Here is a 19046-nt window from a genome sequence, read left to right on the forward strand (position 1 = left end):
CAGAAATGTACACATATAAGCTATATGACATTTTCACAGAGAGAGAGAAAAGAAGAAGAAGACTTACTTTGAGTACTCCTTGAGTTCCTCTGAGGTGTCGTCCACCACGTCGCTCTTCTTGGCCTCATAGCCCATAGATCGGCACAGCTTACAGGCCACCAGTGCTTTTGCCATGTTCTCCTCGCCATGCTGCCAGAAGAAGAGTGACATTTTCTGTCTCTTCATCAGCACAGCCCACACCAGCAGCTCATTGAAAGGGTAGGGAAACCGCCGAGTCTCTGGGTCGTCTATGTCCACTATCTCTTCTTTGCTTCTCTTTTTGCTCTGCTCGGTGGCAGACTCGAGCTAGGGAGAAGAAAGAGAAGGAGAAGTGACTTTTATGTTTCCCATTTTGCTGTGCCTCTTTAAATACAGAAAAAAAAACTGTTAATCTCTTTCATCAGACGCATTCCTGTTACTGAACTGCAGGAGTTTACCTTGGGTTTGTATGGCTGTGCAGTTTTGATGAAGTGGTTGTGCCTTGTCTTCTCCTTCTTGTCTGCCTGCATGCTAAAAGCCTCATGACTTTTTCTCAAATGTGAACCAGGACCTGCTGTGTAACGTCCCGACCTCTGCGCAGCACATGAAAATATTTTCATATTTACGTGACTTTTCTCAATATTGACTTTTATTACTGCTCACTATGCATTCAATCACAATTTAAGAGCTGCATTACTAATACAATACAATTGTATAAACCAGTTTTAAATTAAGTGAATATTTATTATTTAATTAATTAATATTAACTCCATAAAATATGTTTTGGATGTTTCTACAAAGACACCTAAGGAATTACAACAGTTCCAACTCACCCTACTGTTGCCATGGAGATTGTTGTAAATGATTCGGAAGCGTTTCCTGGTGTAATTGCACCTGTAAGTTCCGCCCATCAGGTACTCAATAACCAGGCCCACATCAATCAAAGTGATCTTGTAGTTTGGAGGCAGATGACTCTGCAGAAAGTCACAAAAACAAAATGTTGAATGAGGCTGAACAGACTGTGGTTAACATCGACTGTTGAAAATGATATGAAGTGGACACTTTACCTGTTTAACATCTCTAACCAGGTGGAGGAGTGTTGGGTTGTTGCCAGGTTGTTTCTACAATAGAAGACAGAAAAAGCTTAACAACACTTCAAAACCTTTACAGCTCATCTCTTTTATTCTCGTGCAGGTTTCATAACGTTACCGTGTTGTAAAGCTCCTCCAGCCGATTGATTGTCAGGAAACGGTGCATGCTCACACCGTTTTCTATGAGCAACTTGACAAAATCCACCCTGTCCATCACAAGGGCATCCATCATTGCTTGCTCTAGAGAGCTCACCTTTAAACACAAAGAAAAATATGCTGCTATGAAGCACAGTTTTATAGCAAATCATTATTTATAAAACAAACAATGATGGAGAAGACCAAAAATACGGCCAAATTACTAAAACAACAGACACACACAAAAAACAAATAAATGTTATCCATCTTCTCATTCACACAAAAAAGCCAGGATTCCCCAAGCTTTAAAATAAACATGAGCACTGAGGGCAGCTTATGAAGACAACTGCAAGACGGTTCATGTTACAGTCAAGACAAGCAGTTCGTGGCAGCCTGCCGAGTCCCGTCCCCTGGCTCCTCAGACTGAAGATTGTGGTCAGCAGAGATTCTGGGGTCATTTTGGGCAAGTCCAAATGTTTGGAGCTAATGTTGAGATAAGCAAACATCTGTGAAAGCTCTCTCTCTCACACACACACACACACACACACACACACACACACACACACACACACGCACATACATGCAGACGTACCAGGAGCTGCTGTCCGTACACAAACACATGATTCTTGGCAATGTCTACACGGTCCCAGGCCAGAGTGAGGACCAGCTGATCGAAGGCAGACGCGTTTGTGCCTGAAATCCACAGGTACAGCCATGAGTAAACACACACAGATATGAATTCTCAGGCATGTAAAGCCTTATTAACTGTGTACATCCTGTTAGCCAGCTAGCAGGATTAGAGGGGGTTAGCAGAGCAGGGCCAGGGCAGTAATACAGTCAATTACACACTAATACAGCAACACAGCAGATTAGACTACAAAGTAAATCCCTCTTCAGTCTACTGCTCTCTTCCACAGTAATCTGCCTTATTGTCCTCTAGGAGCCATCTTCATCAAATGATCATAATCACTAGACATCAAATTAATTTTGTGGATGTGAAATAAGAACCTTGATGGGAATTAGGCTGGACTAAAATCCCTAAATTGACTTTTTAATAACCTGAGCTGTCAGATAGTCTGTTGACCTAAAAATTCACATATGAAGAAGAACAAGTATGCTATAATATATCCTGATTTTAAACAATAGTGATGGCCATTTTCCGAGACCAGTGCAAACATCCTATTTAATATTCATTCTCCTAAATTAAATGAATCCCAATGGAAGAGTGCAAACACAGCACTCAAGAGCCCTGAGAGCTTCTTTTCTTCTTTTGAGGATAAGATTCTGTTCCACCAAGACTGCGCCTTAGGCTGACAAATATTTGCTTGGGTGGGCATTTTCATTCACAGGCGGTTTGCTTTGGAGTGTCTGAACCTGTTCCTCCACTCTATCGATCAGCTCCATTCACTCACAGATTCCTTGCTTTTGTCTGAATAAACTGGAATGGGGGTGAACAACCAGCATTTTGCTGCACCCAACTACACCCATTACAACACCCCTCTCCATCTTTCAGGTGAGACACTTGTTCCATATGTCAGTTCACATAACAGCTGGACAGAGTAAATACAATCATGAAGTGGCTGTTTTTCTTCCCTTTCGACAGTGTAATGAAAACAAAGTAAGAATTGTTCAGGTGAATGTCCAACTTTTTTCTCTTACAGACTGTGGGGATGAAGAGGAATAAGACTGTGACATGGAGCTCAGGATTTAACTGTGTTGGAATAAGGAGCAACACGATCTCCTGAGGAACACAAAGGGAAGGCCACACAGAGAGGAAGTCTGTTCTCAAAGCATATCTATTTCAGAAAGAAAACACTCTTGAAATCTTTATCTCCAAATACCAGCATCCTCAGCATATGAATAGACTGAATCAACGCGATGTGACTTTTACTCTGTTAAAGAAGTTGAAAGGGAGAAACAAGGTTCAGAGACAAGTCTTTTACTAACCTTGGAGTAAAGCCCTCAGAATGGCTACATCAATGTCCTGGTGCTCCTCGGAGCTGATGTGAAACACAGTGATCTGTTTTCCAGGAAACACGATAGCACTGATTAACATGTTCCCACAGACATTCTCCAGATGTTTCAAGAGTTAGTGATATGTGATATATCAATTTAAAAAAAAAAACCCAAACAAACAGTGGGACCATCAGCTGATGTGTCAATAAAAGACCAGAGTAAATCGCAGTCATCTCTGTGGTATTCCTTCAACTGCTTCATTTAGCTGAAATCTAATAAATGTTCTCTTACTTCCCCTGAAGCTTCAGAGTTTGGTTTTCAAAAAGGTTTTTCTTTCAATGGCTTTGACCTTTGTAAGATTATTTCACGGGTCTACTAACTGACCTTAAAATTGAAATAAAAAACAGAACATGAATGATAAGAAGTGTACGAAAGAGAATCAAATATATGATTAAAAAAAATTCTGTGTGCATGAATTTACCAATTCTTTGCTCTTCATGCACTCCATCAGAGTCTGAAAGAGATGGATGGCATCGCCTTGGCTGAAGTTGAAGGTTTTCTTGATGGTTGCAATGATGTCAGTTTCCACTCCATCAGGAAGACGGCTGCAGAAGAATTACAGTGCAACATGGTTACAGTCACGCTGCTCAAACCCACCAAGCTATAAAACACTTAGAAGTATAGGTTTGACTCCAGCACATGTTCTGTCTAAATATCCTTCAACAACACAGTGAACTCCTAACCAATTACACTTTGGTTTATCCCGATGAGAACATTAAAAGCCTTCAACATCTAAACATTCTGTCCACAAACAGAACCGTGTATTGCACTCACTCTGTATATTTTAATACAAAAGTTTTGCCAGGATGACATCATGAAAACAAAAACTTAAAAAAAATGATCAGAGCAAAACATTTTCCATCTATTTTTGTACAAAAAAAACAATGACAATGACATGACAGCAATGACTTTTTTTTGGCACTTGCCTTTCAGGGCTTCCGTAATTTAAATAAGACATCTTCAGCTGACTTATCTCTCTCAATCACTGTAAATGCTTTATTTGTTTGTCATTTCCTAGACTATTTTTGCTTATAAATTCCATCTCTAGTTTTGCGTTAGCTAAACCTTTAAAATAAAAATAAGCCTTAGCTTAACCCCCTGACAGAGGGATACATATTAAACAGGAGCTACACACGACACTCAGTTAAACTGGATCATTATTTGTATATGGATCATTGAGTTGGTATTAACAATAATATGAGGGTGCAGTTCATGGATGCATTTGCAGTGAGTGTGTGACTGTCTCACAATATTTTTCAGTAGAATGTGCAAATTTCTTTGGCTAATTAAACGCACGAACAGATTACATTTAATTGCACTCTGTGACAAGTTCAACTGTTTTCAACTCTTTTATAACAGACTAGACTGCGGTTTGGTTTTTAAAAATCCTCCTGAGACAAAAATAGATGAGAGCCACCAACGATGCTACCATCAAAGGAAATGAAAAAAATAAAGGACCATACTGTCATACATACACAAGAAATGACTTATCACTAACAGCATTGTTAGTGATACTGCACTCTTCTTTTAACAACTATTTTCAATCACACATCTTAATATTAAATAAAACACTTGCTGAGACCTTTACCATGTTTCCTTTAAGTCTCTGTAAGGTACCTACATGTATGCTTAATAGTTAACGTTACTGTTTCTCTACCCTCTCCCTCGTTTCTTATCTGTCCATTGTTTCACTTGTGATTGAACACTAAAGTAGCATTCGCTGGCACGTCCACCACAGCCATCGTTTCCCCCTCCCCAACCTACATTTGTGTGTCTTACCCTCCCTCCTCGGTCTGCTTGTGGACGTAGGCTAATATGTCAGCAGCACGGCCGGTCCCCTCACACACAACCACTGGGACAGGAGGGCTCTCCTGAAGGTACTCCAGCACAGTCAGGATCACATTGGGACCCCCCTCAAAGATCAGGGCCACAACAGGAACACCCTGACCAATTCCTACAAGAAAGAAAAGTTAAGGTTTATATTCTACTATTCCCTTCTGCTCCAGTGCTGATTCACATAATACGGCTCCACCAAAGTGACAGTTTGTGAGAAGTTGAGATGATAGCGGCCAGCTCGCCGTTAAGACAAACTGACTTCATAATAATTACATTTTGGATTTATTCCTATCTGAAGAGTATGGTGAAATAATTCACTGTTAAAAATAATGGCTAACATAGGAATCAATGATGTGAGCTGACAAGAAAACAGACTTGTTTGCGCTTCCTGAGCCAGACTTCCTGCAGTTAATTCAACTGCAAATCATACAACACTTCACTGTTGACAGATCTAAACACATTTTTATTTAGTTATTATTTAGTTTAGTTTAATTATTCTTTCAATCTACGTGAATATTCAAGAATGGGTTTCGGCACAGACTGTACCGTATGACTTTTTACGTATGACATTTTTGTGAAGTCTTATTGCCCTTTTAATTTGCTGCTTAACACAAAGGTTATTGGCCCATACGGTATTTTGTTAATGTGGCTGTACTGTTAATAATTGTGAATTAGCTCTTTTCCAAGCAATCTTGTGCTTGGGCAGCAACATTTATTTAATTATTAATTTGTAGGTAATTTTATGTATTTAATTGTCCTTGTCTGTGGTCAGCAAAGCATGATCAGTCAAACTCAAACAGGTGAGTAGAGTTGTCTTCCAGTCTGTGGGTGAAACTGCCCTCAAACTTCTGTGTATTGGTCAATTTTTAACATCTCAGAGAACTTAAAGGTGACAATTTTATATTAAATGCTCTGATCACTAGAAAGTAATGCAGAAAGCAGAACACAGAATTTAAGTTTGTTTTCAACTGTCCGAAGGGGGCTACTACTACTTTACTACTACTACTTTAGCTTGGACTGGAGGCACTAACACAAATATTACAAATACACATATAACACATATAAGTGTGGAGTTAAATCTTTCTGATGTCTGACTTCAAAGCCTCCAACAACCAAACTGATAATCGGAACAAAAATGAACTCAGTTGGCCAATGTTTGTTTTTTTTTTTTTCATATGACGTTATGAATTTCAGTAATATAATGGGCCAAGTGTGGTATTTTGACTAAGAGGAGATGACCACATGACTAAGGCAATGCCACTGGCTTTCTAAGACACCAGCAATGACACTTGGTGTGGACACATTAGATCAGAACAAAATTCCCAGACTACTTTTGCAGGCCCAAATGGAATCCACTTGTTTCCTGGGAATCAGAGCAAAGAAAACTGCTCTACTGAAGTTTACTTTTCTGTTTTTACTCACGTGCATGTATTCTTTGGAGGTTGATGTGCTTCTCCAGTTGCCGCCTCAGGTTGACCTCAGCGCCATACTTGCCGACCGTCCCATCATCCACCAGAAGGAAATGAGAATGCAGACTGTTGAGAACATTTAGTTTGCTGAGAGGGTTCAGCAGTGTCTGATACGGAGCAATAATCTGCAGTGTGGACATGAGTTGGTACCAAAAGGGAAGAGTAGAAAAAAAAGAAAAATGAGTTCTGTACTTTCACAAAAGATCAGTTACAAAGGAGATTATAAGAGTTGCGTCTTACGTCTCTGCCAATGAGATCATTCCTGTTTTCAATGACTCCCCAGGGTGCAATCCCGATAGTGCAAATTTTCTTTGATGATCTCGAACAGTGCTCTTTGAGAGCGTCTCCCACATGCTTCGCCACACCTTTGGGAAGGATGCATTAAACAATACATAAATTTTGTTAGACAGGAGCATAAAGTTTTTAATTGCTACTTAATCTTTGCCTTATCTTACTTCACATTCTGACTGACAATTAAATAATAAAACTGACCCCTCTGGCCAGATACTGTAGATCTCATTAACTAAGCAGCTTCAGTGACCAAAATACTGCATGTGGGGCAGGTCCACATCAAGTACATTAGCCCTGGGACTGTTTGTGAACCACAATCCTTGGCTAATGGATCTCATGGATTCAGCAGTAATTTGTGAGCCAGAAGACCATCCCAACTGGCCAAGGTGCCAGAGAAGCATTAAAAGTAATCACTGGTCTGGGTAATTGACCCTGTGAGTAACGATTTAAACACTATGATCAGACCACACCATCTTAACGCCATGCTGTGGCTGCAGACACACCTCGGCCACGACACACAGCCAAATGACACACTTAGAGCCGGGTATTAAAACTTCTGCTACATCAGCGCATCACACCAATGGTGGCTGTGTGTTTGTGCAGGTTTGTGTACAAAGTAAGTGTGAGTGTTCATTTAGGGAATTTGTCAGGGAGCAGGGGTGGCAGCTAATTAGTCATATCTATTCAATAACAATAATACCAATTCATAATACTGGTGCTGAAATGCATGTTATTTATTTAGCCTTTTTTGAAGAAATTTAATATGAAAAAAAGAATGATGGTTGGTGTGACACAGTGATGATACTAACTACACCTCAAAAATACACATCCACAAATAGTGTCTACTAATGCCAAAGGTGGTTCTGTGAGTTCAGTGACTCCAGAATTTCTCTCAATTACAATTTTTTCCAGTAACAACACACTCAACTTAGCCTTGCATAATCACAGGATGATTAAAATAATCTCCCTCTGACCACATACCTGTGTTGACCCCTCCGGTGAGAATCCAGGCCCCGGTGGTGACTGCAGCTTTGATGAGGCCCTTACCCACTACCCGCTTGATGCGAGGGTGCAGCTCAAAGTTCTGCACTCCTCCATGGACAGAAATGAGGATCTTAGGAAGCTCCATTTGCCACTCCTTTAACATCAGCCGCAGGATGGCTTCTGGCCGCGAGTCATAGGACAAACGTACATACTGCCCCAGAGACACAAGGAGAGCATGCTCACATAAACACATAAAACAGGGAAAGCAGCATAACCTCTCATTTGAGAAGCAGAAACTAACAAATGATTGGTGTAATGAGGTTGGCAAAATAAGAACTTTGCCAATTCACTTATTAATTGATCAACTCAACATTTCAGCACTAGATTTTAATAATCTACAATTTAAGAATTCTTCTAAAAATTCCTACAAATACCCTACAAAACTATTATTTTCCACAGCAGTTATCATGAATCTCTTCTCTTCATATGAAATACGCTCCCTCCAGCAGATAATATCTGCCCGCTTACCTTGGCTCTGTAAGAGTGAGACCCTCCCTGGAAGTTGATGACACCATATGCATCACAAGGGCTCGCCTCTGTATGTTTTTCCACCGACCACTCCTCAGCCGCGGGCATGGACAGGTTGGGATTTTCACCCAACTTCACATCCGAGTACTTGGTGGCCAAGCTGGCTGTGAAGCCAACATGCTGCCGGACCAGCCGCCCACAGCAGCACCTTGTAAAAAAAATATGGTACAAGGGACAAGAATCCATTCCACAGCTCATGAATATCAGTGTCCTTCAGAAAACAAAATAAACATGAAAAATAAATTTTCTATGTTGACTCACAAACCATAACCTAATGTAGTTACAGGCCAAGGATCATTTCACGAGCTAGCATGCTTGTGGTTTTACAAGTTGCATTTGCCAGCTGTGTGGGAGCTGTTTTTTAATGCTACTACATCAGAGGTTAATTAAGCAGCTCTGTTCTACTTGTTATTGGGATTGCAGACGTTCACACTTGAGCAGTCCCAGCCAAACAATTTATCCTAAAAGCAAACATGGCTATGTTAGAGGGAAACATAACATAAGGGCTAACTAGCTATACAGTGTAATACAAGAAAAATGCCATTTTTTTTATTAAATCAGCTTTTTACTGATGTTGTCTTATGCCTGATACATGCATATTTATCAAGTGCATATTTAAAACCCCTTTAATGGGTTCTCATTTCAATACAAGTCAACGGAAAACAAAAAAGTCTGCTGCAGAGGACATTTTCAACCTACTCGTAAAGCTAACCTTAGCTTAATTAGCTAGTTAGCTACAGCTGATACATTCTGCTATCTACAGTCTTTATTTCAGCTGATAAAATGGACAATCACTGATTTCAAATGAGAAGGCTGCCTTTGTCTATCTCTGTCTGAAATAAAAGACATATTATTTCAAGGATTACTTAGAAATTTAAACAGAAAGTCTTTCTCTCAAGAATGTAAAGCTTGCAGACTCAGATCAGTATCTCAACTAAAACATTTCAAACATCCAAATCCTGAATTTCATCTTCATACTATCAGCAATATAATATAAACAAAAAATAAAACTCATATTCCAACAACCATGATGATAAGATGTGATAAACTGCCAAGACTGAAGGTAAACCATACATTTAATGTACATCATTTATTACTTATTACTACAGCTAATGACCATCCGATCCTTTAATTAGCTTAGGTGAAAATGCGCATCCTGACACACAAAGACAGGAAGTTAGTTAATTGTTTCCTGAGGAAAGTTGCCCTTCAGTGGAATTACACGGTAAAAGAATTTGCCTGCAGGCTTTGTCTGGTGCAAAGTAACTTGGATTAATTCTGTTGGGCTAAATACTATCAAGTAACAAAGACTGATTGAAACAAAGACAAAACAAATACTTACCGGACAAGCTGTTGGCAAATTTGGCATCCTGGAAGGCATCTGGAAGGAATTTCACAGCAACATAATTAATAATTGATTTAAAGTCAAATAAATTAGGGCCATCTAAAGTGGGGTACATTTGCAAGAATACAGTGAGAATTTGGTGATCCAATCTCTCCTAGTGGGAAGGAAGTTCTCAGCAGACATTTAAGGACATTTAGGAAGGTTATCTATCAGCTGGGCAGGCAGCTCAGTTAGACTGGCTTTTAACCAGGACGGCATTATAAAACCTGCTGAGGGGACCCTCACTTTGATCACAGTCACATGCAGGCCTTTGGCCCAGTGTTAAATAGGTTAATGTTAACTGACACCTCGGAAGGTGCACGTACTGTAGTTAGTGGAAAAAAGCAAGTGGCAAATAATTGATGTAAAAGTAAACACAGGAAAGGAGTAAGCTCTGTATCCTTGTGAGTTTAGGAGAAGAACGGAAGGAATGCAACGTCTTAAAAGTGTAACTAAAAACAACATACAAAGCAGGTGGTTAAATAATTAATACCTGTAACTGTGGGAAACTACTTAATATTAAATTATCACAAATTCACTTTTTCTTTATCATGGATGACTTTTATACCAGCTTCAATTTGTTTGACTGAGCCATTTCATGTGCGCCTCTCATGCACACATGGCATGCTGTGAACGGACTACATGCCAAGCCAATAAAAAGCCTTCCATACAAATTTAACACTGCTTTGTAAGATTCCAGTCAGTCTGCAGAAATATCCTACTACATCTGACAAAAGGAAATCAGCATCAGCTTTTCCTGATACACATACAGATCATACACCTTTTTTGCTTTTACAATTAAAATAACATCATGCAAGGAGATAAATGACTAAAAATGGGATTCAAATTTACTCCAAATAACGAAATCCACACTTCCTGGTGAAAATTACTAAAAAGTCCCCTTTCTAAGACAGGAAAAATATATGACAAACAGGTTTATCACTGGTCTTCCTTCTCACTTAACACTGTAATCATAGTGACAGACATAAACATTAAAATTATGTAGAAACAGACTCATTTACTCTTTGGAGAGTAGTGGTTAGGGTTTGGGCCTAGTTTAACACGCACCATGCAATTACATCGTTTCCATGGCTGTCACCACAAGGCACACTGCAGTAAGTCTAAACTCATACCTGTGGGGGTCCTTTGACACTGGAAGTATGTACACACATTCCCTCTTGTTGAAAGTGCTTTCTATCCAGGATTTCTGGGACTGAAAACAAAGAGAAAAAGTTGCATATTGTGAGCAGTGCACAGCAGTTGATGAGCCTCCTGTTGGTATTTATGTTTTCATTATGTTTGCATATAATAATAACAGTGCTCACATTATATGCAGTGTAGTTTAACAAAAAAGGAGAACAAGTGAAAAGAACACAGCCTTTTACTTCAGTTAGAACAATTTTCCCTGGAAAAAAAAGGTCTGAAACCCTTTAATCCAGGATTTAGTGTATGAAAATCAAAAGGATTAGGAGGTTTAATAAATAAAAACTAAAAACTTACTTTAGAAAATTAGGACAGCTACAGTTCAGGAGGTACACCAGATACAATCTGGTTATAAACTGTAATAAAACATCCTGAATCGCTACTCTTTTAAGACAAGGATTTATTTCAGAGGAATTTTCAATTAATGCTTCATGCCTTATTGGTTCTCCAGTACAGCTCAGAGGGACTCATGAGCGATAAGTACCATTAATCCCTCCCAGCACAAAGAGGGAAACCTGCAAACACCGTCACCTGCCTCACACCAAAGCGTTTCAACTATTCCTGAAATGCAAACAATTGTATTACAACAACTGGGAAAAGAAATGCTGAGACCCGGGTAGTCACCAACAACTTGTTTTTAGTTGGAGCTAACTACAAATGAGCTCAACAGCAAATATTTTCATGTAGAAACACAAGTGAATTAGCATAAAGGAACAGTGTCTAAATTTCAATTAATCGACAGTATTATCTATCTACCTCTCTCTGGTGCCAAGTGTGCCATCCATAGTGCATGTGGTTCAACGCTGCTTACAGCAAATGGTGGTTTTACAGAAACATGTAAACAAACAAACATGTCATGCCACAGTTTGACCAGTGACATCGAGCCACGGAGTGTGTACCTGGATGTCCTCCTCTTCATCTCTGTGTTTAAGGGCTTTGTACAGGAACATACCAAGTCTCCTTCATGCATCTCCTGGACAAACCACAGTCACCACAGCCTCCCCTGAGCACTGGATCATCAGCAGCAGATCACTACACTTCTCGCAGGCTCCGTCTCTCACAAGATCTGTACCCGATTTCCGTATAGGTGTCAAAGTCTACAGTGATGCTGTTACCATACAGATCCGGCCTGAGTTAAAAGCTGAGTGATCAGTGAGAGGTTGCAGCCTCCAAACTCCATCCAGTGTTAATCTGTAAGAAGCCACTCAGGGGGCAGATGAATGTGTCTGAGACCAACTAGATATTATACTTAGGCTAGGGAGAAAGAGACGAGGGAGGCGGGGGTGTGGGAGAGGATTAGTGGATGGGCAGAGGCCTCTGTGATATATACCTAGTTGTCTACTGAAGACACACCACCAACTGTGATTCATGCAGTACACACAAAACAGCTCCCAACAACTCAGGTCCCACACTTACACTTCAAGGGGCCTCCTTCATAATGGCACTAAGAGAAAAGCGTAAAAAAATTCAATCCAAATTAAACTCACTAGGCATTAAACCCATGCTGATCATATGAACCCACAGTATGGGTTCACATATTTGTAAATAAGGTTAAAAAGTTTCTACATTGAGTATGGCCACATGACACAAACCATCCTGATGGATTAAACTTTCTTCTTCTCACAGTAGTGGCAACCCTGGTGGAGAAGATTTGCGAGCTGGGAAATGATGACATTAAATACAAATGTCAGTATTATGGCCTGATAATACTCCCAAACAGACATGCACACTGACAGCGATGAACACCATGGATATGTAGCAGTCCTGTTCGTGCGACTTTCTGGAGCCCGCCTGGAGGACGCATTCCACACGAACAAATATATTTCATGACATGTCCTAGCAGAGACGACAAGTCCCTGCTGAACACTGGCATCAAGTTTTTTTGTTTCTCATTTCGTTTCCATTTACTCAAGTGCTGGATTTTTTTTTTGGGTGAACAATGCCCTGAGCTCTTTGTTAACCACAACACGAGAGACAAAGCTTCAGTTTTATTATCAGGAGTTATTTAGCAGTTAAGGCAAAAGTGAATGCACCTGGAAGGTTATTAATAATCCCTAAATCCTCCCAAAAATTAGCAGCAAAAATGATACACTACATAGAAGACATATTGAAGATTGGACTATAGTATGCACTTAATAGTACAGAACATGCAATTACAACATCACTCATGTCACAGGAGAATAAACGCAGCTTCATCTTATAATGTTAGGCTAATTGGTGGGTGTGATTCTGTGAGTGCTGATAGCAATACTATTGTCAATGCTTGCTTCTTAACTAAATCAAATTTAGCAATCAATTTAATCTGTGTTTATATGGGTTCACAAATTGCACTGTGTAGCCTTACTAACATTTGTGAGTTATGTTGCCGATGCTATTCATGTACTTCCTTGTAATTGTATACTGCAGGTTGTTGACTCTTCAGTGTCCCCTTGTTCACCGAATTAGTGTCAGAAATTTAATTCGCTGTACAGTCATCCACTACCTGCTGTTCTACGGGCTGAACAGCGCAACCTGCGACTTAAGGGGGGCTTCACCACTGCGTTGTGGAAGAATGCTTCTCTCGTTGCAGCACAGGTCTAACAAAGTGTTAATAAGGCAGATAAAGCTGGGCTGTACCCTTCTAACCTGTAACCATGGTACCTGAGAATGTCAGGCAACAAAAGACTTGAGCACTTTGGAGCCCCTGCCAAACACACACACACACACACACACACACCCTCTCTCTCTCTCACAGACACATACACTTCCTCCATACCTCCCTCCCTTTTCCTCTCTGGCTTCTTTCTCTGAGCTCCATGTTTTATGATAACTCTGTTCCTGCAGGAGATACAACTCAGCACCTTTCCATCTCTCTGGGTTCAACTGTGTAGAATACAGTTAGTTTAGGACCGTGTATGTGTGTGTATGTATGTATGTGTGTGTGTGTGTCTGTGTGTGTGTGTGTGTGTGTGTGTGTGTGTGTGTGTGTGTGTGTATATGGGGTGGTCATGTTTATATGTTTATCGTCATGCATTTATGAGACTGAATGTGTTCACAAATTTGTTCACATACTGTTGCTTTCTTCTTCTACTGTCATCTCTCAACACACACACAACTGACAAACACTGCCAACTGAGGTCTTCCTTCCTACTCCTTCTTTTTTCCCAACAATGTAACAAGGCTGGCTGGTCAACCTATCATTCCTCTGGCCCTGCCTGACGTAATATGGAGAGAGATAACATCTGGCTTGGCAAAAGCCATTACCCATTAGACAGAGTGGAGGATATGTGGTCAGTACTTTAGTATAAGCAGCAGCCAAACAGAAGAGTGGTTCTCAGAAAATCAGCAGAAAAAACAAAATAATTCATTCCTATTTTATCACTTCCTGTCCAATTATTATATATTTTTTAGACTTACAATGGAACCATGGTACATGGCTGTAGCTGTAAGCATGGACACAGAACTGGGGCACTCTCCATGGTACAGTAAGCTAAGGCTCCTGTCATGAGCTTTCCATGCCACATAACCTTAATTCCTCACTGCCATTCCTCTTCGCATGAAGTCACAGCACAGGGATACTGCAGTTGTACAGCTCACCTGCCTGAGGTACTAAAACTTTAGGTACAGACACGGTCATTTTACAATTTGAAAGTGTTACCAATTAGAGCTGAAATCATTGAGACGACAGAAAACTAATCAGTGACAATAGTGAACATATGCTGGTTTCTTAGTTTTATGACAAACTTACAGTGTTTAGGATTTCTGGCCCTTAAGACATTTCAGGAAGTCACCTTGGGTTTTAGGAAATTGTGATAAATTTTTTTAAAACATTTTCTGACATTTTATTTAACATTCAAAAAAATCAGGGCTGTGGAGAGTCATCAATGTAACTGATATTATTGATTGTGGAAATATATTGATTTTTTCCTAGATGCTTCAAGAGAGAATCTGGTGTGAGATGTTGTGTGAGTTCTTTACTGTAAGAGGCAAGAACCCAGAAAGACTATGGCTGGGATAATGACTCTTTGTTTGGGTAATTCTTCATTTCATTTGATGAAAACACTGTGCTACAAAAAGGATGTCTGAGATTTCCTAATTTTGCATACTTGACAAGTCAGGAGGAGAGGTCAGAACAAAATGTTTCCATGAGCCTCATCATGTAGAGACTCAAACCAAAAAGATTAAATACATTTATATAGTTGTGAAACCCTTACATTCACCTCACTGCGGGCAAATTAAAAAACAGATCTCAAGTCCTGTGTTTGGTAACCTGTCTGTGACTTATATCCAAGTCTCCAGTTTACAGCTCTGGCTAGTATTACCTGTAAAATGTTGGATGTTTAATCCCTGCTATGATGTAGTGTGCTACACATATTGCTATCTGATAGGGTCAAAGCAAGGTCAAAACAGGCCTTTATACTGGCTTCATCAAAAGAGATTATACGACGCACTGTGAGACATTTTCATGTAGACAGGCCTTATCAAAAGGCAATCCTTGCCACATCTTACAGTTGCTGTTCAGAGTTACAGGCCTATAAAAGAAAGTTAAATGGGGGGAAACAGTTCATTAAAGGCTTCAGATAAGATTCTTGGAAAGCTGCGAAGTCGGTTCAGTCATGAGACCAAAGTGTGACAGCTCTCCAGCTCTCACACTTGTACCCCCTGGACATAGCTCTGAAAGACTGCACAGCATGGACTGATATCATGCTGGCATGCCAGCCTTAGTCCTACCTCGAAGCAGCTGTAGAACCAAGTAATGTAAAGCATGTGATAGCTATTCTTCTCAGCATCTGGTGCTCATGTGAGCCTTTGGAAACCCTGGTTAAACCAGTCTAAGGACAGGAGACGGCGGCAGAGACAGTGTTAAGTTGCAGCCTCAAAACCTTGCTGCTTGAATAACAGAGAGGGACAACTATAAAAGCATCTCTGTTTGCAGATATTACACAATATACCAAGTTGGCATTCCCTCTAGTGCTTTTTGGGCAGTGCACAGCGCACGCTAGTGAGTTGCTTGATTGACCAGGAGCTGCAGTTCTGTACAGTGACATTGAGTGGGAATGATGGTGGTGGTGGTGTGTGTGAGTGCAAGTGTGTGTGCATATATGTGTGTGTGTATGTGGGGGGAGGGGGTCAGCTGGATAGAAACTACAGGGGAACACTCCATTGATAAAATCAACAAATTGAGACTGTGACCCTTGTTTTTGGAAACCCAGTCGAGGGCCACTGGAAAAACTTTATCAGCTATCTTCAACTGGGCCTGTGTGTGTGGTGCAAATGGATTAGAGCGTGAGATAACAGAGCTCAGAGAAGCATGCCACAATCACTCTGCAGGCTGAAACAAACACACACACACTCAATTCACAAACACTCATACACACGAGCAGTACTAGCTTTTATTCTGGAGCACAACAAAGTGATGCAAGACTACTTTCTACAACCTTGCAGAGCACCAAAGCCTGAGCTGATGACCAGTTTTACCTTCCACTATCACATAGGAAAACATGACTTGCAATTATAAAGCTCTATTCGCGATTGGCGACACCGATCAAATCATGCTGACTACTGACAGCATTAGTTCATCAGAGTGCTGTCAGTCTACTCAGAGCAACAGCTCAGGAGCGTCTCTCATCCAAGGGCAAGCTGACGCATGTGACCAGCTAAAGCCAGAATTGTGGGAAATAACACAGTATTACAGTGACGCAAAAAGCAGGCAACGGCTGCTCTGGCATCTCAGCACATAAAGAAACATACTGATATATTCACATCAATATATCAACACCGCATTGTGAGATTAGATTTAATGTGAGGTTTGGGTGATATCTTCTTTGTCTTGTTGGCCAAATGAAACCATTCGTTGAATGAATCTATCTGTTCAATTTGAGCTAGATAAAAGAAATATGTGTAGGTGCTTGGCCATCACATCCACATTACTCATTACATGTTTTTGCTTTTAAACACTGCATCCCTGTGTCCCTCCAGGGATTAATAAAGGAATTCTGATCCATTTTTGATAGGTGCATAAACAGTGCCCACTAAGGTGTCAATAATCACATCTAAATTAAGGTTACATGATACGATGATCTTTTTAATATCTCAGGGGGCATGAGGCAAATGCGGGCAATGTTGCATGTTAATGAGGCTGACTAATTGATAGCAACAGTAAGATAAAGGGATCTTAATTTATCAGGGCTTTAATTCATTTGAAGTGCCCAAACCAGACAACATACTATTTATTACTGTATCACAATGTATATATGACATGATCATAAAATGACATAGTCGGTGATGGAGGATTTTATCTTTGTCTCCCACTGCTAATCTAAACTATTGAGTGTATTATGATGTTGTCAATATTACCCAGGTATCACACACTGTACGGTAAAATCTAGCAAGCAGCTTCTGCTATAAATCATCTTCTCTTTCCATTCACCCTAAGCTCGTTCGCCGACCAGACCAGAGCGGACAAGACAGGAAATTCTTGGGAAAAGAGAAGGCCGTGCGAGACATGACTTGGAAGAGAAAAAAAAATTACAACTTATAAGCGCTCATGACGAGACAAGTCTTCGGCAATGTCTGCAGCAGGCCCAACATTTCACTCTCACCAAACAGCAAACAGTAACGAGTGGTTCGTACAGAAGTCCAACAAAGGTCTGAGATAATAAACGCACTATTTCAACATCACTGAACTTCTCCGACGTTGGCGGAATAAAAAGCTTTCAGTTTAAACAGACTTGGCAGCCATTCAAGGTGGCATTGACTTGTTACTGGCAATGACAGTGAGCCTTGTCCGACATCTGAGACAGCTGGCAGAAACGTGTCTTAAACAAGTGCCAGCTGCTCTGAACTGTGCTCTTTTGTGCGGTTAGTAGCTAGAGGACAGTCTGGTCGAGAGAAGCTCTTTCGCCGTTGTTTTATGGCAAAGAAACCGCTGCTAAGTCACCGCAGCTGGCGCAGCTAGTTAGCTACGGTTAAGTACCTAGCATTTAGCGCTAGCGAGCTAGCTATTTAGCCTGCTAACGTTACGCCCGAGTGTGATTTCGGGGTTTTCTTGCTCGACAGTGTGTCACCGTGTATACTTCGCTTAACAGGTCCGAGTCACGGTGTTTTAGCAGTACAGCCAGCCACTGAGCAAACACAGCAAAATGCCACCGGGATCTCGGCTGGGTGCCTGACAGGCAGGAGGCAGCATGCATGGGGGGGGGATCTGCCACTCAAAACCCCCTATCAGTCACGACGATTCTCAGCGCCAATATGACAAGGCTATTAAACCCAGAGGAAGCAGTTGATTCCTCTGAGAGGGTAACATACCATTCTCTTCACCGTTGAGACTCAGGAAGAGCTGTGTCGTGGCTTTTATCCATCTATCGGCGGTGCTCTCGTTTAGCCTTGGAAGGAAAGCCCGTTGAACGTTGGAGAGATCCGCTTCGGCTGCAGCTCCAACGGAAGGTTGCTTTTTCATAATTGTGCGACTCCAAACTGACGCTGCATGACGAGCCGGCTGACTCAGCCAGCACAGTGTCACATGGCTGAGGCGGAGCCAGCGGCCACATGTGCGCTTTGTTTTACTTCCTGATAAATACAAACAATTTATTTTAACATCCCATTTTGCAGTCTCATTTATTTAGCCTGACCGCTAATATGCTAACAGATCCGATATGAGCTTCAGAAACGCTGTGGGATGCGTTTGCTTTCTCTTTATGATTCTAGTATTGATCAGCAAGACCTCTGCAATGGACCCGATCCTCCAGTGACGGACCAAAATTCATTTAATACACAACACTCTCTGACTGGATGACTGTAAACACCCTTCATTAATGATCTGTTGGCATTTATGAATGAAGTTTTGATGACTTCTTTAGAAAGTGAGAAACTCCTGAGCATTTATTGTTTACCAGTGTGTCTGTTGTATAACCCAATAGATCATATTACTGGCAACAGATTTGTTGCGAGATTTTTTACCTTGGCAGCCAAAACTCGAATTTATGGCTTATAACTCGTCTATAAAACAACAGAAAGTGTGAAGGTAAGAAAAACACATTCATGAACATGAAA

At 40.7% G+C, this 19046-nt stretch overlaps 1 protein-coding gene across 4 annotated transcripts in view; it reads right to left on the reverse strand.

Annotated features, from left to right (window-relative positions):
* trpm7 (transient receptor potential cation channel, subfamily M, member 7) overlaps positions 1-18490 on the reverse strand; it is a 37701-nt gene extending 19211 nt beyond the window's left edge. Inside the window, exons 1-16 of one of the 4 annotated variants that reach the window (XM_046378833.1) lie at positions 18303-18490; positions 10946-11025; positions 9771-9809; positions 8369-8576; positions 7838-8051; positions 6806-6930; positions 6519-6690; positions 5040-5214; positions 3682-3805; positions 3192-3264; positions 1837-1937; positions 1228-1362; positions 1086-1139; positions 852-992; positions 477-611; positions 68-345 (exon numbers count right to left, since the gene is read on the reverse strand). In XM_046378833.1, coding sequence (XP_046234789.1) covers positions 68-345; positions 477-611; positions 852-992; positions 1086-1139; positions 1228-1362; positions 1837-1937; positions 3192-3264; positions 3682-3805; positions 5040-5214; positions 6519-6690; positions 6806-6930; positions 7838-8051; positions 8369-8576; positions 9771-9809; positions 10946-11025; positions 18303-18305 — 2057 coding nt within the window. In that variant the 5' untranslated portion in view covers positions 18306-18490. The other 3 variants (XM_046378666.1, XM_046378757.1, XM_046378919.1) reach the window with 3 other exon arrangements.
* Between the last annotated feature and the right edge of the window lie 556 nt (positions 18491-19046).

This window comes from Scatophagus argus, chromosome 1 (assembly GCF_020382885.2).
Source record: "Scatophagus argus isolate fScaArg1 chromosome 1, fScaArg1.pri, whole genome shotgun sequence".
Lineage (NCBI taxonomy): Eukaryota > Metazoa > Chordata > Actinopteri > Scatophagidae > Scatophagus > Scatophagus argus.